The sequence below is a fragment of the Plectropomus leopardus genome, chromosome 13 (assembly GCF_008729295.1).
Source record: "Plectropomus leopardus isolate mb chromosome 13, YSFRI_Pleo_2.0, whole genome shotgun sequence".
Taxonomy (NCBI): domain Eukaryota; kingdom Metazoa; phylum Chordata; class Actinopteri; order Perciformes; family Serranidae; genus Plectropomus; species Plectropomus leopardus.
Genome location: NC_056475.1, coordinates 25,717,074 through 25,741,110, shown reverse-complemented (window position 1 = coordinate 25,741,110; position 24,037 = coordinate 25,717,074). Strand labels below are relative to the sequence as shown.

At 37.9% G+C, this 24,037-nt stretch overlaps 1 protein-coding gene and 1 long non-coding RNA gene across 2 annotated transcripts; one reads left to right on the top strand and one right to left on the bottom strand.

The window, feature by feature from the left end:
- Positions 1-551: 551 nt before the first annotated feature.
- LOC121952209 (moesin) lies at positions 552-21,541 on the top strand. Its single transcript, XM_042498745.1, has 13 exons — positions 552-846; positions 11,194-11,277; positions 11,965-12,060; positions 12,201-12,475; positions 12,607-12,690; positions 13,037-13,183; positions 13,619-13,715; positions 13,813-13,976; positions 14,307-14,437; positions 14,564-14,724; positions 14,860-14,952; positions 17,578-17,808; positions 19,273-21,541. Exons 1-13 carry the CDS (start codon positions 835-837, stop codon positions 19,435-19,437), a joined length of 1,740 nt encoding a protein of 579 aa, XP_042354679.1. The 5' UTR covers positions 552-834; the 3' UTR covers positions 19,438-21,541.
- LOC121952210 lies at positions 8,979-14,598 on the bottom strand. The gene is made up of 2 exons (XR_006106437.1): positions 14,521-14,598; positions 8,979-9,666 (listed from the first exon to the last, which is right to left on the bottom strand). It is a non-coding gene; the product is annotated as an uncharacterized LOC121952210 (long non-coding RNA).
- Positions 21,542-24,037: the final 2,496 nt, after the last annotated feature.

The following is a 24,037-nucleotide window of genomic DNA, read 5'->3' as shown; positions in this document are numbered from 1 at the left end:
ACTTTCAATTTTGAAAAATTATATATTGACTGGAAATACGTACTGAAGCCCATGGCTTTAAAACTAGGTCTACTACTTGCTCCTTTACTAGTAGACCTTCTATTTGTTCAGTCGGTTTAGTAGTATTCTAAACCGATTAATGGAATTTAAAAAGTATTACTTAATGTATCTGTTATTGGTTAGCAGCACATGGGCCTACATTCAAAAGGTCTGCCCTGTAATTTTTTAGTGTTTAAAATGTGGATTATAAAAGCAATTGCACCTCTTAAAGGGCCTGTTTTAATGGCACTGATGTAATGTGGGCTACTAATAGACTACTCCGCATGTCTATACTCTAATACATGAATAAGTCTTTTTACGTAGAACAAGACGGTACTGATAGATCCATGTTGATCGTGTCCAGTAAGAGTGAAAGTGCTGCTCAAGTTTTTGGCAGGGTGTTGAAAGGCTGTCCGCTGACTGACTGCAGCCATGATGATGCGGCCGCTGCAGGCGGAGTCTGCTGGCCTGAACCCTCTTTTTCTGTCTGGCTGGCTGCTGTCCTGTCATCGGCCTGGGTGTGGTCTTGCAGTCAGGGGTACCGTTAGCAGGAAATCAGGCTCCACTTCATTTCACTTTAAGGCGAAACAAAGAAAAAAATACTCTCACGCGCGTTAGGTTGAAATTGTTCTTCGTAGTCGAGCCAAAAGTCACGTTTGTGTCCTCGCGACGGGGAGCCGTTTGATTGGCGCCGTTGTTCTGATGGGAAAAAGTTTTCTGCTGGTCTCGCTAACTGCTCGTCTGATTTATTAACTTTTTCTATAAATCCTGAACCGGACGTGAAAGAAAGGAAAGATGCCGAAGACGGTAAGAATGAAAACTGCATTATCGCTATCATGTAAAAACTGCCGTGTTTCTGTCTGTCTCTCCTTCTCCATTATAACATTAGCATGCCTATAAAATCAAAAATGTGACTTATTGTTTGACATTGGTGCTTAATATTAACCTAAAAATACCCATTATTGCGTCCTTGGTACGTATTATGGTATTTTACCATCCTTTACATCCCTCAAAATCACCCGAGGATTACTGGGGTACTTTCCGTTAGGTGTGTGCGCGTGCGCGCTCCCGCCCGTTTGTTCATTAAAATTAGCGCCTTTAACCGGATCATTCATTCAGGCTTTGGCGCTCAGTGCGGCACGTCTTTACTTCACTATAAGCTTCTCTCCACAACTGAAGAGCCTGAAATCACATTTGTGGAATCGGCTCTGAGCGGAAGCGGCTGTGTGGCCTGCAGTAGCAGACGAGCTAGTCCTCCTAAGGCCTCCTCAGTCAGGAATAACGAGGAGGGATTTGAACTGTCATTCAGGCCAGCTGTGCTGCCCAAATCTGGAGCAAATGGAGGCAAACTTTGAAAAGGGAGGTGGCATAAGGGGAGGCACTGAGAGCCATTATGCCTTATTGCCACTGTGAGGAAAAAATGTTGCTCTGCCCTGTGCAGTCAAATGCAGAAGCACCTAAAGCTTCACAGATTTGTGCTGGTGGGCTCTGAACAAAGGATGGCCACACACTGACTTGACTCTTTGTTTTATTCAATCCGCATTAGAATAGGCAGAGCCCAATGTGTTGGCTCATGCCTTCATCAGTGGCAAACAGAAGTGAAAATGGTGTCTAACCATCTCGTCTCTTGCCACTGAAGAAAGTGTGACTCAGCATAATGCTCTTTGAATTATGAAGATGATATAGAAAGCAAAATCTGTGTGCGGCCTGTCTTATTCACAGTTTATTCAGAGCTGCGATACCGCATGCACACTCTTAATGACAAAAGGCTACAAAAAGAGTTCTTCATGACTTCTAAGATGAAGCTGATGCTAAGTACACATTTGTTGAGATGTCTCAATGCGTAGTATCACAGTAATTTTGCATGGCAATATTGTATCGATACATAGACAAAAAGTATTCTTTTTTTGTCGTATAAATGATAAATATCACAATACAAATTCAACTTTTGGTAGCCTACTGCAATGTTAAATTAATTATCTTTTCAGTCCACTTGGTACACTTTGGTACAACAAAAATGACTGAGATGAGATAAACAGCCTGAAAACTTTATCATAGTAGAGAAAACAAATCTATTTCCCTTTGGGGACATAATTTGCAGTTGAAAAAGGGTTGATAAAAATCAATATATGTTATTGCAACACTCATTATACTGCAACACATTTGAATTTGCAATATAACTGTAATATGACTGAAGTATCGTGACAATATTGTCTCATGGGGCCTCTGGTGACTCCCACTCTATAATGCAGACACTGTAATTCATTAAATTGCAATGTTTTTTTCCCACTGGAGCCTGGATTTGCCCCACATTATAAAAACCATCATTTTGGGCAGCAGTCAGTCACTAAAATGCATGTATAGATTTATCACTACTGCTGATATATCATTAGAACTGACTGGTGCCCTTCTGCACTTTCAAATTACATACCGAAAGTACAAATGGTACCAAGGGTTGTAGCTGCATTCCTCCTGCAGTATTGTTTCTGCTTGAACTTCCTCAATATTTTTTCCAGCTGTCAACCTGACAAAAATGTCGCAAAAAAGCATCCTGGCATTTAAAGTGTATACTTAAAGAGCCCTCTCTATCCTCCACTTCTCTAAAGGAATTCCTCTTATCATATCAGCATTTTAAAATAAACTTTACAGGGCCATTTTGTTTCGGTCAAATTGTGCTAGAGGGGCAGTAAATAGCTCGGAATTATTAATTAGCTATTAGCAACATTTGCCAAATGTATTCATGAATTGTCTTTTAAATTATAAGTGCTATTCTGGCACAAGATAAGAAAAACTGCTACGGTCAAAATACAGTTAAGCAGTGAAACATTATTGATCAGAATGATAGAAGGTCGGTATGCTGCTTGTATTGAAGGAGCTCAGCAGGGGACGTTCAGATGTTCTGCACTGTACCAAAGATGGCAGGTAGTAACCTTATTTATATTTTTCACCAAAGTGTTTACTGTGCTCTTTTATGATTTCTTTAGTGCTTCACTTAGTGTCAGCCTTAGTGCCAAATCTCTGAAGAGGGACACCGCTAGACTCAATAGTAGAGTAGTAGCCTGTTGTATATGTACAACAGCTACTGAAGTAACAGCTGGGGACCTGAAAGACCTCTAAAGAATCTGTTTGGCAGTCACGATCAGTTCACAAGCACAGGGACACTGCAGGGAAAGTGCAGCTGTGCTGTACAGACCTTTGCCTTTACATATATAAGAGTTAGAAAAGAGGAAACTAGTGGTGAACAAAATAGATGGTCAAGAGGAAGCAGCTAAATTTTCTCAAAATAAACAGGAGCAATAAATGACCAAAATGGATTGTGGGATATGTTAGACAAGAAAGCTTTCATTTATTAATGAGCAGCCTATGATGTGTCTCCAACTAAAAAACTAGACACTAGGGATCAAGAGTAGTTATACTGTCTCCTTTGTGTGGCTGCAGCAAAGCCTAAATCTTTCGGGCTAAATGCTGCTGGAAAGTTATCCCTCCCTAGAGTCAATCATTGCACCTGAATGGTGATGCCAGTTATGAAATGGTTAAACCCCAGACCTGTTGTTGCAACACTCAGTGCTCTGCTTCCTTTACTAAAGCATTCGACGCCATTTAAAGATGCAGACACGCTGTGTGAAAGGAGGAAGCTGGACACACTGATTCAGCAAATGATCCAAAGCTCACTCTGCACCCAGTGAAAGTTGTTTCCCCCATTTGTAGTCAAATCCACAACAAGCCAGCTCAAGGAGTAAAATTCATGGCTGAGAAAGAAACTGTCTTCCATAACTGGTTTTAGTGACCCAGTTTTAGTGTTCTAGTTTACTTTAGCTACTCTGACATTTCACAAAAGCAATAATTATTGAGAAAGTCTGTCTTTGCTAGACTCCTCTTGGCAGTGCTAAAGTTTCCCAAGGAAGTCATGTTGTGACTCAAGGTTTCTGCACTTACATCAGTTCCTCTCTGGTAATTTCCTTGCCTGCAGCCTTATAAGGACTTTCACATCACGGTCTGGCTGTTCTCCTCCCTGCTTTCCCCCAGCGTGGTCCTCTGATGCCATGCTCCACTTTTGATTGCATTTCAGCAGTGCAACAAGTTCAGGACTGACTATGACTCTGTGTTTATCTGTGTTATTATACATTTTAGTGGTTTTTTGGTTAGATTTGTAGATTTTGCTGTGATGTGTGGGTGCGGCTTATTATCCGTTTTATCACAAAGCACTCCTAGTTTACATACAATTACATTTTAAATAGGCCCAAAAAATTATCCTCTGTTAAATCTGACCCGATGTTTGCTCCCTTGTTTTCCTGCTTGCTGTCTCAACAATAGAGCCATTTTAGTTAGGTACAGTCAGCCTGTTTCTGAACCAGTTTTCATTATTTACAGCTGGTGGATAATGTTAATCACACACTTAACACCTTTTTATCCGCAAATACGAAAATGGCCTGTTATTTTTACCCAAAACTTGAGCATAACTTACCATTTTAGCCTGTTATGTAGGAATCGGGACAGATGCAGTTTTCTTGTTAGAAGCCCCAAACTTTAAACAAGTGTGGCTATGGAGAAATGGTACATGGAAAGACCCAGCGGTATGCAAGCGGGGGATTAAACGAGTCTGTAGTGCACATAGCAGAGCAGATTAACAGTGTGTAGAGGTAGAGGTGGTGGACAAACTGCAATCAGAACGTCTGAGGTTTTTACACAAATAACTAGTTCAGTGCTTTTAGTTTGGAGGTTTTGAGAAAAACAGACTGCTTAAAGTAAGTTCTTTATTATTTATTTAATAATTAGGCTATTTACACTTTTTATCTACATTTTATCCTCTTTAATAGTTTATTTTTGAAGTGTTATTAAATGAATCTCAACTACTTGGTTTAATTCATCTAATCTTTTTTTTTAATTAGATGTAGACTACCATTATAGACATTCAAGCATCATTGTTAATTGATTTTTAAATAAATAAAAGATGAAACATATTGTCTCTCATTGAAATGACAGTGTTTAGTACAACCTTCATGCCAGCGCAGTTCAGACTGTGTATATAATTAAAGAATAGCGTAAGCAAAGCTCTGCAGTGAGCATTAGTCAATGTTATATTTCATTACTGCATACAGCAAACAGAGGTGCCTGTGGTTTGTAATAGTGGGCGTCTTGTGTTTGTGGGGTAAACGTGTCCTTAATCACTACTACACACCAACCAAATAAAGCAGGAGGGTGCTCTCCTGTACATACGATCTGTCTAAATTCAAGGTTCTCACGGAGCTTTAAAAAGGCTTGAATTCATTGATCTAAAAATAAGGAAAGCCTTAAAAATACTAAGACATGAGAGGTAGTTTTATGATTTCTTTTCTGGCATTGTATTGTAAAATCTAAAAACAACTGGGGACATCTATTTAAAAAAATAAAATTAAATAAAACAAAAAAACGAATGCCTCTCATATTAACGTCACGCAGATCAGGGTAGAAACAATAATCAAATTTAGTTTCCTACCAGTATGCACATGCAGAGGATCCACTGTCTGTTAGCTAGCTGTCACTGTACCCTGGACGACATGGGTACAGTGGCATTAATTAAAGTCTCAAAAAGTCTTAAATCAAATTTGCCTTAAGCTGTAGGAACCCTGGAGTTGTCAGTGTCACCAGTGGTTGTCATATTGATGGGACTGACAGAATTTTGGGTAACTTGAAAAGATTGAATTACATAAGTGCTGTAAACTAGCATCAGCCAAATTCTGGTAAAATATGAAAGTGACTGCTAGATTTGCTAAACCCATCACACAAAAAACAATGATCATATATTGAGTGGCTGAAAAAGTTTGGAATCCACCAACCACAGTGGCATGTGGGAAAAAATGTTTATTTCTAACCCTGAATTAGGTCTATAAAAACTTGTATAAGGTATTTAAATATGTCTATTGGAGAAGTTAGTACCAATAGACATATTTACCAAATATAGTACCTCCATGTTGCTGCCCAGTCTTCTTGTTTGATCTGCATATTTCTGTGTGTATGATTGCAACAATGTAACACAAGATTTGAACCCAAAAGCAGACCTGGCAGACAAAACCAGCAGGGATAAAAGAGCCCATACTTGGTCAGTAGGAGGCTTACAATTGGCAACGTGATGACTGGCACAGTTAGCAAACAAATGCAGGGGTCAAAAGGGAGGCGATATGCCATCAGAATCAAGGCAGCCAGAGCAGAAAAAGTGCTTAAAAGCTTCAACATAATCAATTTGGCAGCATCTGACTGGTTAAATACCAGGACTAATGTGGGGAGGACAGGCGTGCAAGCTGGTGACAAGTCAGGAGAACATACACAGCTAACATAAGATAAGAGTCAAACACGAATTCTTGATTAATTTAAAGAGTGGTCATGGGAAACAGCTCTGCTCTTGTGTTTAATGCCCCTTGGTCAGAGGGAATCCCCATCCTCTCCTCCATCCTCCCTCATCCTGTTACCCAGTTCTCTTAGGCCTCAAAGTCTTATGTGGACAGCAGACATGATAAGAACAGATCACCAAAAAGAAAGTACTCAATGTTTTACCTACTCGGATACTTATTTCTGTTTTTTAGAATAAATATTTTCTTGTTGGCTAGTAATATTATTAACAGTAATATTTGTGTATTTCTGTGGATGATATAAGCATGCTTGTTGCCTTGCTCACAAGTCTTTTCACATGATCTACCTTGTATTACTGGCTTCAAGCGATATTCAAACAAGGCGTTTGTGCTGTGCCTCATGCAGGATGGGTCACCACTGTCACATTTTCCCACATTTTCACACTTTGTTTTCAGCTTGGCATTAACTAATAATTGTTAACTAACTGTATGCTGCCAGTTGAATGCAAACTGTACATACCCTGTAGTCACATTTTAATACAACGGTTCCAGGTGACTGGATTGAATCTGATCCGTATTTTTTCTCTATTAAGTAGATTTTATTTTTGTGCTCTGTGAATCAGGTAGTGTTAGATGTCAGTATCATGGTAACTGTGGTTACCAGGGTGATTCATTGTTAAATTGTTGATCACCGTAGTTGCTGACCTTGTGTGAGTGTTGTGGACGGCATGACACAGAAGTACGACTCAGATTTAGCACTGGTTGTGCATAGTTACATTTGTTATATTTGTCACACTTCAGGTGGTCTTTGAATGTACGGCCTGCTATGACGTGCTGCTGCTAACCTCAGCTGACGGCTCACATAAAATGGGTTTGGAAACTTCTGCTGTTTGTAATGTAAAATTAACCAGAGCACTTACAAATCCTGGCATACATTGTTTTCCTTCTTGCTCCTAAAACCACTTAGCGGTGACTTCTTTGTTGTCTCGGGTTTGGTTGGAAGGACTGTGGTTGTGAGCAGCACATAGAGATAACACTGGTGTAACCGTGTGGGAATATAAGGGTGGTCACTGGATGCACGGACATCAGGTGTTCCCAGTGAACTCTTTTTTATAGATTAATCTCCATTTTCTGATATATATAAATGTGGTGTTTTCACACAGGAGATGTTTGATCAAAGTGTATTTCAACAGAGAAAAACTGCTAAACTGTACTTACATTACAGGGTCTTCTGACCAACATCTTTAAATTGCACATGCTCTGTAAGTGTCAGTAGTTTTGCTTCCTCTTCGCTAACAAGGTAACCTGAGGTGTTCCCCAGTTCACTTTTGGTTTAACTTCTCCATTGTTGCCTAATGGCCATATTATTATCAAACAAACTTGTCCACTTCCTACAAATGATAGTTGGTAGGTTTTGTCTGTTGGAGTTAGCGGAGCTTTCTTTATTGTCAGTCATACAGCTCTCTCATGTTTACTGTTTTACCATCCATCCCTGTTTAGCATTACAACTTGTACAAATACTGACATAAGCTGTAATCAAATCAAATCTTATTGGGGCAGTTATTTAAATAATATGGATTTCATCCATGCTAGTGGGCATCATGGCTGTATGGATGAAGATGGTAATGTCAGCCTGTTGGTCAGTTTTTCAGTCCCCCACTTTGTTCCAGAGTGAAATATTGGTTATGGATCATTATAAAATTTGGTAGACATTCATGTCCTCACAGGATTAATTTTGATTCCTGAAAATTTTATTCAGTGCAATCACTGGGTCAAAATTTCTATTTGTCCAATACTTTGGCTTATAACCAAATGCCTTTAAAAGGAATAGCATTCCCATTGACCCCAGTCAGCTGCTTTTGTGTTTACTGCTTTAATTAGCAAATGTTAGCATGCTAGCATGCTAAACTAAAACTATGAACATGGTAGGGTTTGGCATTATATTGATATCAAATCAGTATGGTGATGTGAGACTGGATATCGTCTTAGATTTTCGATATGGTAATATTAAAGTTTTGCCTTTTCTTGGTTTTAAGGGCTGCATTACAGTAAAGTGATGTAATTTTATGAATTTACTACACTGTTCTAGCTGTTCCATTATTTGCCTTTACCTATCTAGTCATTATATTTACATTGCAAATGATTATTTATCAAAAATCTCTTTGTGTAAATATTTTGTGAAAGCACCAATAGTCCATCCCACGATGTTGTAACAATATCAGTGTTTAGGTATATGATAAAAAAAAAAAATTATGACATATGATTTTCTTTAAATTGCCCAGCCCTAGAACATGGTATAAATTATACCTACTAAACATCAGCATGTTAGCATTGTCACTGACGTAGCATTCAGATCAATAGATAATCAATTGTAATTTTGGTCTTTCATAGAGTGTGATTTAAATTGATGTGGGAAGTTTATTTAATTACAGCTTTTAATGTGTTGTGAGAACCCCAAATGCAGTTATCTTGAAACTAGATTTGGATACTGTGTATATTCAAACAAAAATAATATACCTTTATCATAAATCGTTTTATATTACATATGGATTTAATGGAAGTTGTTAGGTTATGAATTAGTTACAAAGTGATGAGTTGTGTTTTGTTATACTAAAACAAGGGTCAATAAGACTTTTGTAGTTTCAGTGTGTTCAGTAGATGCAGTAGGACACAGCTGTATGAGTAAAGATAAAGCAAATGGAGATTTTAAAAATAACCCAAAGTTTCAGCCAGTCAGTGAGGTGAAGTATTCTTGAAGAAAGCTTCTCATTACATAAGGTGACTCAGCAAGCCAAAAGCTTGTCAAAAAGTAAATTATGTAATACAGAAAACATGCTTCTGAATGTAAAGCTCATTAAAAGTAGTTAATAGTTTTGGTGTGATAAAAAGCAGTGAAGAATAGGTCATGGAAACATTACACGTGGGCCTGAGCGGGGTGTTTTTGAGCATGTGCTAATAATAGTGTGCTAAGTGTTTTTGAATTCCAGCCATGAGAGACACACCCTAACCAGGCAGAAAATGTACGAGCGCAGTTCCCTTTTCAGGCAGAATAAGCCTCTCTGACTCAGGAAATGAAACCGCTTACACCCCAGCAGGGTAGTCAGCAGCTGTACTCTCTCAGTACTAATGAAATTAAATGTTCATCAAAGGTCATAATTGTCAGTTTAAAGAGCGGTACGTCTAGACGACTTGAGGCATCTGTGTTGGAGTTTGGTGTAGGCCCAGATTGTAGGTTTCGCTGTGTCTGCTGGTGATGACAGGAAGTGAAGAGGGGCAAGTATCCTGAGCAGTAAATGGGGTCCTGCTGACATGAATGGGAAAGAACGCAACTCTAATCAGCCCCGCAACTGGGAAATAATGCATACCATTGTTGTTGAGGGCAGGCGTGGGCCTCAGCCTGCACAGTTATTTCCCAATAGACGTGCATGCTGCTGTTTTCGTCATCTCTAAGAGGACAGAGAAAATGAGAAATGCCTACATGGTCAGTTTACTCAGCACAGAATGAATTCATTCTCTGGGCGCCCTCACTGAGGGAGGCTATAAGGTTAAAAATATTCATTCAACTTTTGACATATAATTTTTAAAATACAAAAACATTTCAAGAAGCGCCTCACTGGCTAAATAAGCAGCTGTAACAAAGTGTGTTACCTGAAGAGAATAACCTACTGAAAGTCTTTTCTTGTGAAACTGTGCGACAGAAAGCTGACAGGCTGCTTGATACATGACAGGATGTAGGCGACTCATGAGAGCTCAGTGTTCAGCTGCAGTGCCTCACAGCCACCAGAGGATGTGGTTACTTCCTGTAGATAAATTCTATACTGAGACGCCGCCAGATTGGCACGTTTGTCAAACGCACTGATCTTTCTTAAACTTTACACCCATCAAAATGTCATTTTTCATAATATGACGATGGAGTGGTTGGCTGATAGTTCACAATAGGCCTGACTTGAGTGTCAAGTGATCTTGTTCTCTGTCATATGTGGGCTGTGGGGTGTGTGTACTGAGGGTAGTACATACACTACTGCTTGTGCGCAGCTAGGTTCATTCAAATAGAATTATGTAGAATTATATGTAATTGTGTCATCTTTTTCCTTGGCATTCTGTTGATTTGATTTCTTAATATTACCAGGCGACAGTGGAAAATTTCCAAATTCTATATTTAGAACTGTAACTTTAAGTGAAGAAAGATGATGCGTCTTCTACAGTGTGACATTTCAGTTTTGACTGTACTTAGACACAGTTTTCTTTTGTTATTTGTGTATGTGGAGAGTCATTTAAATGCGAAAAGCAAAAAAAATCACAAAAGATCAGTGAATTTTGTCAGCCTGAAAAGTTAAACATTTACCAATTTCTTTGAGTTAAAAAAAGCCAATGGTCTCCTGATCACACCATCAATATTAATAAAGCTCCTCCTTTACCCAAAAATATATTTTAGCTCAATGATACTTGAGATGTATTGACTTTATTCAAATAGTTTTCTCAAATATACAGAGTTTTACATAATAAGTCTGAATATTTGAACAGGTTTCCATATTCATATTCTGCAGTATTGATACTCTAGTAGCAGCTGCTCTGTCTTGCTCTCTCTTATTGTTAGTGTTTACTACAGTCATTCTGCTGTTCTCTGCTACTAACCAGGAAAATAAAAGTTGTTGCAGTGATGTCATATTTATCTTTTTTTTTTAACATAAATTGGTATCAAAAATGGTATTGAATGTGGATATTTTTCAAGATATTATATGGAAGCTAAAAAATGTCAGTATTGTGACAACACCAGTCCATATTACTGTAATAATCACTCATTCTTCCAATGTGCTCTCTTCCTCAGATTAGTGTAAGAGTCACTACAATGGATGCTGAACTGGAGTTCGCCATTCAGCCAAATACAACAGGAAAGCAACTCTTTGACCAGGTATGAGAGACTAATGACTTTCTGTTATCATCATTATCCAACAGTATCAGTAACACACTTATGAATCAAATGTGATTTTGAAACAAAAGGTATGGACTGTATTTGTTTTTGTTTGAGATATTCTTGGGAGTATTTTTAAAGTACATAAAGCTATGAGAGGCAGTCCACTGACATGTTGCTTTATTTTCATTTTTGGAGTAAATAAAATACTAATAACTGTGATAGCTCTAAAAATAATACTAAGTGCAACAATTATAACAACTACCATTGCTGATGCTATGCATATTATACTACCATTCAAAACAACTTGGATATAATACTGCTATATAAATAATTTGATGTATAAAGACAGTAAAATAGTTATTCCAAAAAAAGAAAAAAGAAAAAGATTTTTTTTTTAGTACAAGGAACAGAAACTATTTTAAAAATATGTATGATGATGCAGTCAGTTATATTCTTTATGTTTCTATTTTTGTGACATGCAGAGTTCGGAGTTTGTCGCTTCACACATAGCACTTTTTTAATGTCTCAGTACTATTTGTATCTACAGCAAACATACAGCAGGGTACACACACCAACAGGCGCCTGTTGCCTGTGGTTACTGTTCATAGATCAGATATAGAACAGGGTGTGCTAATGTTGTCGTGAGGAGGAACATGAATTATATTTCTGCCTTTATGTTTGTAGGTTGTTAAGACCATTGGGCTGCGAGAGGTTTGGTACTTTGGACTCCAGTACCAGGATACAAAGGGTTTCTCCACATGGCTCAAGCTCAATAAGAAGGTGAGCACCTCTGTGTTTTGCCTCACTAAAAGCAGTGCCTCATACACTGTTTTGCCAATCTTTGTCAAACTAAACTACTCTGTTGAACTCAATTCAGGAGTCTAACCTCTGCCCCTCACCCGTGCCACGCGTTATTTTAGGTGACAGCCCAGGATGTGAGGAAGGAAAGCCCGCTGCTGTTTAAATTCCGTGCCAAGTTCTTCCCCGAGGATGTGACTGAGGAGTTAATCCAGGACGCCACGCAGCGGCTGTTCTTCCTGCAGGTTAAGGAGGGAATCTTAAACGATGACATCTACTGCCCTCCAGAGACCGCAGTCCTCCTGGCGTCCTACGCAGTGCAGGCCAAGTACGCTGACTACAACAAGGAAGTCCACACGCCAGGCTACCTGTCCAGTGAACAGCTGCTCCCTCAGAGGTAACATAGGATTGTACCACCATTTCAACATGGCAGTTGATGTTAGATAGATGTCAACTGTCAGCCAGTCTGTTTGTATGTGACATATTTCTCTGCATGACCTCTGACACTCTGACATCTCATGTTCTCAGAGTTCTGGACCAGCACAAACTGAACAAGGACCAGTGGGAGGAGAGGATTCAAGTATGGCACGAAGAACACAAGGGCATGATGAGGTAACCACCAACACATGCGTGCACACAAACATTTGAAGAATAAAAACATCTTCAGCCACTTTCAGGAGAATCTTTCACCCCAAAATGCTAACTAAATATGTATAATTAGGAGATATTGCACTCCAGATTCTACCAGACTTTCAGTAAACACCAGGTCACAGTCTAACTCCCATTACCTTGAAACTAAAAAGGTTAAACTTATCTTCTTCTTTTTAAGGCTTGTTCTCAGGCTTGTTGCCATACATTTAGCCTCTGACTGTAGACTCCCCTGTGCTTCCAACTCAAAGCTCCAACATATCATGCTTTTGTGCAGCACAAGTTTAAGACACATCTTATTTGTCCACAGAGAGGAGTCCATGATGGAGTATCTGAAGATCGCTCAGGATCTCGAGATGTACGGAGTCAACTACTTCAACATCAAGAATAAGAAAGGAACAGAACTGTGGTTGGGAGTGGACGCTCTGGGGCTCAACATTTATGAACAGAATGACAAGTAAGTTATTCCATGACTATGTCAAATGGCCATTCAAGCACATGATCAGTAGGACTTCAACTAATGATTATTTTTTATGTTGATTTAAACTTTTTTTTTCTCGATTAATCAATGAGTTGTTTGGTTTATAAAATATCAGAAAATGGTGAAAAATGTCTATCAGTGTTTCCCAAAGCCCAAGATGAAATGTCTTGTTTTGTCCACAACACAAAGATATTCAGTTTACTGTCACAGAGGAGTAACGAAACAAAAATATATTCTGATTTAAGAATCTGGAATCAGTGAATTTTTACTTTTTTTTATTACTCAACTGATGAATCAATTATAAAATTATTTGGCGTTAAATTTTGTAGTTGACAACTAGTAAATTATTTACTGCGGCTCTTTTGTTTAGCATGTTAAGCATAACTGTTGTTTTTGCATTGTCTCCAACAGAATGACGCCCAAAATTGGATTTCCTTGGAGTGAAATCAGGAACATCTCCTTCAATGACAAGAAGTTTGTCATCAAACCAATCGACAAGAAAGCACCTGTATGTTAACCCTTCATAACAGACAACTTGGTAATAATTGGTAAATCACCTTTCTATGTATCACTGCTAATAACAATCTCTTATGTTGCCATTTTAGGACTTTGTATTCTATGCTCCAAGACTGCGCATCAACAAGCGCATTCTGGCTCTTTGCATGGGCAACCACGAGCTGTACATGCGCCGCCGCAAACCTGACACCATTGAAGTGCAGCAGATGAAGGCTCAAGCTCGAGAGGAGAAGAATCACAAGAAGATGGAGAGGTGAGAGTCACAAGCTGTTGTCAGAGAAGCTACACTATGTGACTTCATGTAGCCTTCTACTGTAAATGTGTAATTTATCACTGACCCATATTATCTGGTTAAAAAAATTAGTCCCGCAACAAGACCGTCAGGTCTGTTCTATGTGACAACATTTAAAGAAATTTTGATTCCAACACGGAAGCCCTGTATTGCGTATGATGGTGTGATGGGACTTTTACATAGGAATGTATAAACAAATAATTTTATCATGACCCTGTGCATATTATAGTGATCATCTACAGTGTACATGTTACTGTATAATCACACACATCTTGTTTATGTTTCCGTTAGAGCTTTGCTGGAGAATGAAAAGAGGAAACGAGAAACCGCAGAAAAGGAAAAGGAAAAGATTGAAAAGGAAAAGGAGGAATTAATGGAGAGATTAAAGCAGATTGAGGAGCAGACGAAAAAAGCCCAACAAGGTGGGTGACCAGATATCATTTAAGAAAAGCTTGTTGTTGCGCAGTAATGAGTGGTGACAATGTTTTTCTTCGATAATGCTTACCTGGAGCGCTTCTCTGGGTGTGTGTGGATGTGTGTGTTCACAGAGTTGGAGGAGCAGACGCAAAAGGGTCTGGAGCTGGAGCAGGAGAGGAAGTTGGCTCAGGAGGAGGCTGAACGTCTGGAGAAGGACCTGAAGGACGCCGAGGACGCCAAGGTCAAACTCCTACAGCAGTCAGAGAACCAGATGAAGAACCAAGAACACCTGGTCAGTTATTAAACACTTTTTGCAACAACAGGCATTGAAACTAGAAAATACAAGTCTTAGGTGGCTGAACAAACTGTCTCTTCTGATGCTTTAAATTTCAACAAAAACAAAGTCTAAAAGAAAATGTCCTTATAGGCGACAGAGTTGGCTGACTTGACTTCAAAGATTTCCCTCCTGGAGGATGCCAAGAAGAAGAAGGAGGAAGAGGCAGTGCAGTGGCAACAGAAGGTATGATACGAGTTAGGAATAATCCCAAACACTCATATCCCAGGCATTTAAATAGTAAAATAAACTAAGACTAGTTGATTAAGATAAAAGTAAAGTAAACACTAAAAACACTCAAAATTGAGCACAATTTAATCTTTAAGAGTAAACATTGTCTGGAAAATTAGTGCAGATATTATAAGAGCCATTTTCAGTAATCAAATTGTATTTGAAAATGCAGCCAAAATGTGTGGCACTTCACACCATGCATTATGAACATTACACATTTTCCTACAAAGCTTGTCAACAATTCAAGATAAAGGAAAAAAAAAGACATTCATTTTGTACTGGGTATTGAAAAACCTGAATTCTCACCATTCAAAAACACACAAGCGCACACACACATCCAGGCTTTCCAGGATGCCCAAAAAGCAGGTGTCTCATTCAACCTAGTGAGAAGTCATTTAGCTGGTGCGAGTGTGTGTGAGGCTCATATTTTCCACGTTGAACATCTGCTGACAGCTGCGGGCTTCTACCGGTCACACGGACATGCATGTGGCGCTATCCATTGAGCCCAAGAGTGCTTGTTTGTGTTTGTCTGGTGTGTGTATATTTGTGTGCGTGTGTGAGTGTGTGTGAGTGTAAAAGGGCAAGAGAAAGAACTGTTGATGATCAGAGCTGCTGGTTAACCTCACATGCTGACCTGAATTTCTCCCGCTTTCCTCTATAATAAGTTTAAGCGACTGTTAAAGAGTGATCCGATGTTTAGGATATTTACACGTTTGGTTCAGCAAGATAATCTTCACAAATGAGCACCACTTTTGGGATTTTTGAAGCCTAAATGCAATTGCCACAAGCAGATTATTTTAGGCTTTACACTAACTACACCATGGTAGCATGACCTTATGTTGCCCCCCAACAAGGCTGTAAAGCCATGTTCAGCGCGGTGTGATGACTTTCTGTAGTCTCAGTTAGCTACTAGTTAGCAACCGGCTTTTTAAAGACACACAAAAGCTTCAAAGTTCACTGTAGGGTATTTACTGACTAATTTAATGTTGTAGAACAAAGTCTCTTAAGCTTGTGTTAACCACAGACCGTATTTCAGCCATTTAATCAAAAACCCATTCAAAAAACCCACTGACTTTGAGACAAGGGAACAACAAATGCTAAAATGCCAACTTATTTTCAAAGGGGCACGCTCTATTTCTGGTGCCAACTATCGAGGGTAGCAATGTTTTTTTGACTAGTCTGCTAATCGTGCACATGCCTGAGTTAGTACTTCTTTTTTTACTAACCCAATAGTCCTCTTCTTTTGATTGTAGTGGCAGTTATAATTATTAAATATTAAAGTACAAAAGATGTATCACATTCAACTTTATGACATGAAGACAGTTCTTTGACCTTTAAAAATCTATTTAAAAACACACATTTCTTGCCTCCATGCCAGCATAACAAGGTTCTGGTAGTTACATACACAGCTACACAGTCACAATTCTTCTTCCCTGCTCTAAGTTGGTAAAAACTAAAATTAGACATTACAGCCGCCAAGTGGTGAGAAATGAGACAGACAGCTAGGTCGCTGATGATTCTCGGTTTAAACCTCTTTTCTTTATCCTCTCCAAGATTGTCTATATTATCTTTTAGGAATTTGCATATTTTTCTAAATGAGCAAAAAGTAGTGGATTTGTTGTGGCCCATGTGTTGACCAATGGGCACAACATAAATACATGTTAATGGCACCTGTGTTGTGTGATCAGCTAATGTAAGCATTCAAAGTGAGCTTAATATGGACACGGCAGAAATTAGAGCATCATCAAACATCATCTGTCTGATGTTGTGCTGAACATGTCGCCCCTCCCATGTGACACACTAAGGACAGACATTCCTGAGGTCTTATTGTCGTGCGTTTCTGGGGGGAGGGGTGAAAGCTCACCACTCGCCTCATGTCTTTTTTGGTCAAAACCATGTGCCCCTGCCCAGCCCCCTTATTTTATTTGGGCAGTGTGACTCATGTTGTTTGTCCCGGCGACGGCCGTCTTTGCGCAGAGGAAATCCTGCCATAACGCCATGATATTCTGCCCTGTAAAAGAATGCTGTGCTAAGTGGTGGTTTCCACAGTTGTGCATTTTTGGCGGACAGTTTACTTCAGTTGAAATTCCAGTCTTAGTCATTATTGGCTCATAGCAGAAGCCCTCCTGTCAGTTATTTTATTTTTACTCTGTCAGCAGTTTTTATACTTGTTCAGTTAATCCTGTAGCACAAGTTGTCCTCTAATGTCTGATGGCTTACGTGGACTGTTAGTGTCCTTTATTGATTGTTTACATTTGTTTTCGATGGCTAAAATTATATAAACTAGTCAATTTATTTTCTGTTGAGTTATTAGTTCCTTACTTTTCCTCTAGAGAAATACCTCATCAGCTACGGGATGGATTGTCATATAAATATGGGCAACTCTCAGGTCGTAAGATGAATGTTTCATGTTTGGCACGGCTGTCCAAAAAGTCTTTCAGTTGTTGTTTTTTTGGACATTAAATACATTTCTGTCCACCAAATCTCTGTCTCCTGATCTTATCAAAAATGTGGCTGTAATTGTAGCACGCCCTGTAAATATAACGCACATTCACCTCATTGGCGCTTTTGTTTCCGCAGGCTACCACAGTGCAGGAGGACCTGGAGAAGACCAAAGAGGAGCTCAAAAACAAAATAATGGCAGCTCACATTCAGGAGCCCCTGAATGCCGAGAACGAGCATGACGAGAATGATGAGAGCAGCGCAGAGGCAAGCGCCGAGTTAACGGCTGCCGCCACGTACAAGGACCGCAGTGAGGAAGAGCGCATGACTGAAGCTGAGAAGAACGAACGTTTGCAGAAACATCTACTGGTACGTCTTCGCTCATCATGAATTTGATCTCTCAATAAATTATTAGAAAGACCAAAAAGGCTAGTTGAAGAGTTTCATCTTAAAGGTCACACTAAATATTTTAACTAAATTAAAAGAATGTGTCGAAGTTAATCACACAAAAGGATGGACAAGTGGGTCTCATTAATGCTTTGCTTTTGTCATAGTATGTAGCTATCAGTCAGTCTACGCCGTCAGTGTGGTAGTAAAAGTAGGTAATATCAACGCACTCAAAAATCAGGGACACTTGCACTTCTCATCTAGTAGACTAAAAAAAAATAACTTAACATCATCTCTTACTGATTTTTTTTTTGCACTATCGCTGCAGCCAGGGAATGAATTTGACAAAGAATAGCTGCTCTTCTTATTGTGACACAATCATCAATCACCAAGAGAAGCTATTAAACTCAACCAACCAGACCTGTTGACTTGGATCCAAAATTAGGCAGAAATTACCAACATGAGCATCCAAAATTACCGGTTTCCCTGGTGTTAACATCTAACAGCATGCACGTTAGTGGTTTACTTGCAGCTGGGAAATGACTGTAACAGAGTAGCAGCACTTTGTACCATTAAAAATCATAAATAAAAGCTTATAAACACAACCAGATCTGAAATTTGGGAAAAATTAACATCGCCAACCAAGTTTATATGTTTCACTAACATTAGCATGTAGCTACATGTAGCAGTGTAGGCTACATAATAACACTTGCAGTAGCAAGACTGGAGCACATGACCATTAGAGAAACCCAGCACACTGTGACTTCAAACTGTAGCCATAATAGAAAAAAGCTTATAGTCTTTACATAAATGTGGACGAGTTATCTTCACTCATTTTTGCCCCCACTGTGCAAAAATGAAGCCAAAATGTCCCGGATATGCCCACTTTCATCTTTTGATGGTGACATCATTTGAAGCCAGAATCTGTGCAGTAGCAACCTTTGCGTTGGTGGAGTTTTCACCCATATACCTGTCTGACCAATCACAAGCATCGCCATCAAATGTGAGTAGATCGGGCTGTCAGTCATGTCAAATCCAATTTTTATTTCATCTAATAATTAATGGAAACCAAACTTATCAGAAAAACAAGCACTTGAACAAACATCAGGGTGATAACCACCTAAAATAACAGAACCCATCTTTGGGAAAAATCTATCTGGTGTGCACTTTAAGTTTTTTTGTTGGCCCATGACCCATTCACTATCATGGTGGGGACAGGGTTTATGATCTGTACTGCAGCTAGCCATCAGGGGGCGAACAAGATGTTTTGGCTTCACTTTTGGGGAGCAGACAAGTCGTCAATCTTTATTATACAGTTTATGGTTCAGCAAAGTAGTGGAAGTAAAAATAGGTCAGTCCGTCACTAAAAAGTTCATAAAAGTCTTACACGTTCATAACAACATACTGCGCTGAGGTGTATTAACGCTGTGATAACTGTGCTTGCAGGCTTTGAGCTCAGAGTTGGCCAACGCTCGCGACGAGAGCATGAAAACAGTGAACGACATCATCCACGCAGAGAACATGAAAGCAGGACGAGACAAGTACAAGACCCTCAGACAGATTCGGTCAGGAAACACCAAACAGCGCATCGACGAGTTCGAGTGCATGTGATGTCTGCGTTTGCCAATTGCAAAAGCCCACACAGCTGGGCCCTTCTGCCTGGACTGCAGTCCTGCCTCACACAAGCTGTTTTTCCTCTGTACCCAAATAAATCAGATCCACAACATGACATGGTTGCACAAGCACAGCAAATGTACAAATATGGATCTGGAAAACTCCATATGTTATCATTCCTAACTTTGAATTTAGGCAAGTCACTGGTTGAAAAGGGACATACTGTATTTTATTAGTACATTCCTCACAAGGGAGTTTATGTAGCACATTAGTAAAAGGCTCACGCCTCATTTCATGACACATGGAGTAAGCATTTTTAATTTCTTTATATATTTCTGTCATGTTTTAGTATCATGATTTCAAAATAAAAGGTTTAGAGACCATTTTAAACTTAAGATTTCTGCTGTACACATATAACGGTTCTTCATAGCAAGCTGGATTTTTCACAGTAATATTCCTCCCATGATCCGCCGCCCATAGTTTAAAACCAAATGCACTGTAACCTGTCCATGCGGAGCATTAGAGCAGTATTATTCGCCTTATTTGCAAATTTACTTCAAATTTAAATCATCCAAGTGTATTCTGAATCTGACTACTGTTATAAATCATGCAGTATTTATACCCCACTCACAATCAGTTTCATTTGTCTGTTTTTACAGTCCTGAACACCTTCAAGTCAGTTTGCAAATACAAAGCTGTAGTGTAAATTTGCTGTTATTCAATGTCATCAACTCAATTAAGCATTTAATTAAAAAAAAAAGATATGACATTTAAAGTTGACTTTACTGTACATTAACCCTAGTTTTATTCCTCTGCTTTTATTTTTTAATTTTGCTCATCAGTGAGGATGTTATTTGGTAATCAAAATATGTTTCATTGCATTAAATATAACCAGTGCAGCATACGGAATTACACTGTAGTTGTCAACTGTCAAGTTGCCTTTGTTGATGAACAAATGCAAATAAAGTTCTCTGTAGTTGTACGTTTAATCTTGCATGCTCAGTCATGTGTTTTCTTCACAGATGAGAACTTTCTCTCCACAAAAAATCTAATTTGATGCACAGAAGAAAAAAAATCATTAAACATGCACTGGAAAACTAAAGCTAACCTTTGCAAAATGACATTAGACAGAATAACTGCCCCACATGGGCACTGTTTCCAATGCATACATTTTTTTGATATACTGTATGTATTTAAGGACATTTGTGTATTTTGTAATTTGGATTTTTCAGAAGTGATAGAATTATGTATGGTGGAAAACAGACAACACCAAGGATATTTTTGTATTATAAAATCTAGAAATACTTGTCAAAGGTAACAGTTTTTGTTCAGAGAAACAACTTAAAAAAAAAAAAAAAAAAACGAAACAGTATTTTGTTGTAAACTAATTGAACAGCGCTCTGCTGTGATAGTAAACTGAAAGAACAAGCAAAACCCCAAAGCCAGTGAGAGGACCAACAAAAAGCCAAAATATCAGGCAAAAAGCAAAACACCACAGTTTAAGATTGTAAGCAAGGCCAAACCATTTTGCATAAACCTGAATATAATTTCCTTGTGCCAATATTCCAGATTACAGTTTGACCTTCATACATATAAAGGGTTTTGCTTGTTCTTGATATTTAGAAATTAGTGTTTGAAAGATTTATTTACACAAGTAAATGTATTTTAGATTTTTTTTAATAATTATTTTGATTTCTCTTATTGAATGAAGGTTTGTCCTTTGTACCAAGATGCATTTTGATATACAGTATTCTCGCCCATTGCTGTGTGTAGTTCTCGTATCTGCCATGAAATGTAAACTTGCAGTTGTTGTTTTGGAGACTTTTCCATGCCTTTGACAAGAACCTTTATAATGCTGCACTGTATGTTCTACCTGAAGCACCATGTATCGACAGCCTTCTTTAAAGAATCAAGTGTCATTTTAAACTCATGTGTGAAGAAGAAATGTATTAAAAAGATGCTTTTCAATATTTTGTCTTGAAACAAAAAAGGGCTGAAACATAATATTGTAAATTGACAGACAGTGCCTTGCCCAGGTTTTTCATCAGATCTTGCTGCTTCAAGTCTTCCTTTCACCAATGAATAAAAGTCAAATTAAAAAGTCTTCTTTACCTTATTTCCTTAAAACACTATAAATATAAAACCTGTTTAATTAGTTGTGTCTCACAAGCATCCCTTATACTCCACATTTCTTTAAAGGTCAACTGTTTTATTCAGTGTTTTGTTTTTTTTTGTTTTTTTTACCAGTTTAAATCACCCACTCTAGTCATAATTTGTCTGGCAGTAAAAACCTTCAGAACAATGAACGCTGAGGGAATTCAAGCTTGTTGCACTTTGCAATCCTCACCACTAGATGCCAGTAAATTCCCCTAAATCTTACACACTGGACATTTAAATTTATCTTGACAAATATGTCTAATTTATTAATAAATCTAAATTATTTCCATATTACAATGATCACACTCATTAGATTTTGGTCCTATGGTTGGCAAGCATTGTTGGGGAGTACCTAGTTACATATAATTACATAACAAAATAAATATAATCATAATCAGTTTGTTACTGAGAGAAAAAAAAGTAATTAAATTACAGTTACTGATGAAAATGTTGGTGATTAGACATGAATGTTTTCTTTTCTGTAAAAGAGTTCATGGAATATCACATTTATTTTGCAGCTTTGCATCCTTTAGCTGTGTAGTGATGCTTCCTTTTTTTTTTTACACAGCCTATTTCTGGATATTTTCCATCTTTACTGCCTAGTTTAAAACTTTAGTTAGAAAATAAATCATAATGTAATCCCATACATGACTTTGATCAAATCATTAATAAAGTTACATTAGTTAATACATTTTAATCAGAGTCAGAAATTCTTCATTGATCCCTGGGGGGAAATTGTGGTTTGATAATCGTTGTGATGTAAAGCATAGAGAAGTATAAGCAGTAAAAGTATTTGAAATATAAAAATAAAATGTGCATTATACTATACTGTTTAACACTACTATATAAAATATTAGGAATATAAAATCTGTATAACTACAAATGTAGTTATAAAATATAAATATAATATAAAAATATGTGCATTTTTCGTTGTTACAATGTTTAAAACTAGTACGTAAGGTTTCACAAATATAAGATATGATTGTGCAATAATATCTTCATCAACAGAAATTAAAACATTTGTTAAATATACATTCAACAAGGGTGTTGGTGAGAATAAATTAGGATGCTGAAAAATATTGCACAGTTGAATAATTGCACCGAAAAGTGCAGCGGATGAATTATTGCACCAATTACTGTACAGTTAAGACAGTGTTGCAATGAATTATTTAACCTTCTGCAAAGTTCAAACATAATAATTCTGGAATTATAAATGCTGAAGGGTGATTTAAACTGGGTAACTAGAAATCTGTAACCTATTACATTTCAAAAGTAACCTTTCCAGCACTGTTTAAGCCCTAAATTCCCATCAGGCCTGCTATTGTGCTTCTGGTTGCAGTCCTGCAATTGAGCCACATGGTGGCGGTTCACCCTCAGTCTTCAATGAGGCTGACATGACAGCAATGCAAGAGTGACTGAGTATATTTACATCAATTAAAGTTTGGTTCATGAAATCCAAAATATTACTACTATTACTACTATTACTATGACAAAGATTTAAAGAAATGCTACTCAGGTGAACTTTCCTCAAGTTTACCAAAACAAGTTTTCAGAACAGAATTTCAAAGATGGCAATGACCCAGTAAGAAATCATGGCTGTGCACAAACATCCAGACGCTCATCATGTACTAAAAATTGTTTTCCGCAAATTATTTTAAAATGTGAAACAGTTTGCACCGAAGAGCAGATTTTTCCTCATGGAAGTTCAAGTGTACAACTCAAATTTATTGTAAACCACACTGACAGACAAAAAAAGAAAGACAAAGAGGAAATTGTCTGTTTGATTTGCAATTTCAAACCAATGAATTTGGGAGCAGATTTCACATTTTCATTAGTTAAGCAAATAAAAAAGAACTGTAATAATGCTGAAATAATTACTTTTGCAGTACGTGGACAGCACTCATTTCCACTCACTATTATTTTTAATTTGCTTGTTTTTTTGGTTATATAATTTTATTTTATTATTATTTTTAAATGTTTCAAGTTCAAATTATACATAAAGTCAATAATTAATGGTTGCTAAATTAATGTTTTGCCAAATACTTAGGGTAGGTATTAGGGTAAGGTATTTTTGCAATAGGAAATTCAGTTAATTCTTGTTGAACGACTTGATGAAAATCAACCATCTCTTTCTCAACACCAAAGGGAGGTAGTGTTTTTTCATCTCCCACTTCCCCTATATTTGTGGTCGTAGTGGCCTGAAGATTGTGTTGAAATGATTCACACTGTGAACTGCCACTTAGAGATAAGCTGCCATGAGTGTGACTGTCTGAACAAAACTCTCAGTATATACCCCAGTGTTTCACACAGCATGAGTCAGGATCTCTGTAAAGTTTTCCTCACTTCATTCTTCTTCGGGTCGTCAGATGGGAACTCTGACTACATCCTACTGTCTTCAAGTCCTGCACTGTAATAAATTATTGTCAGATTTTCAAATATC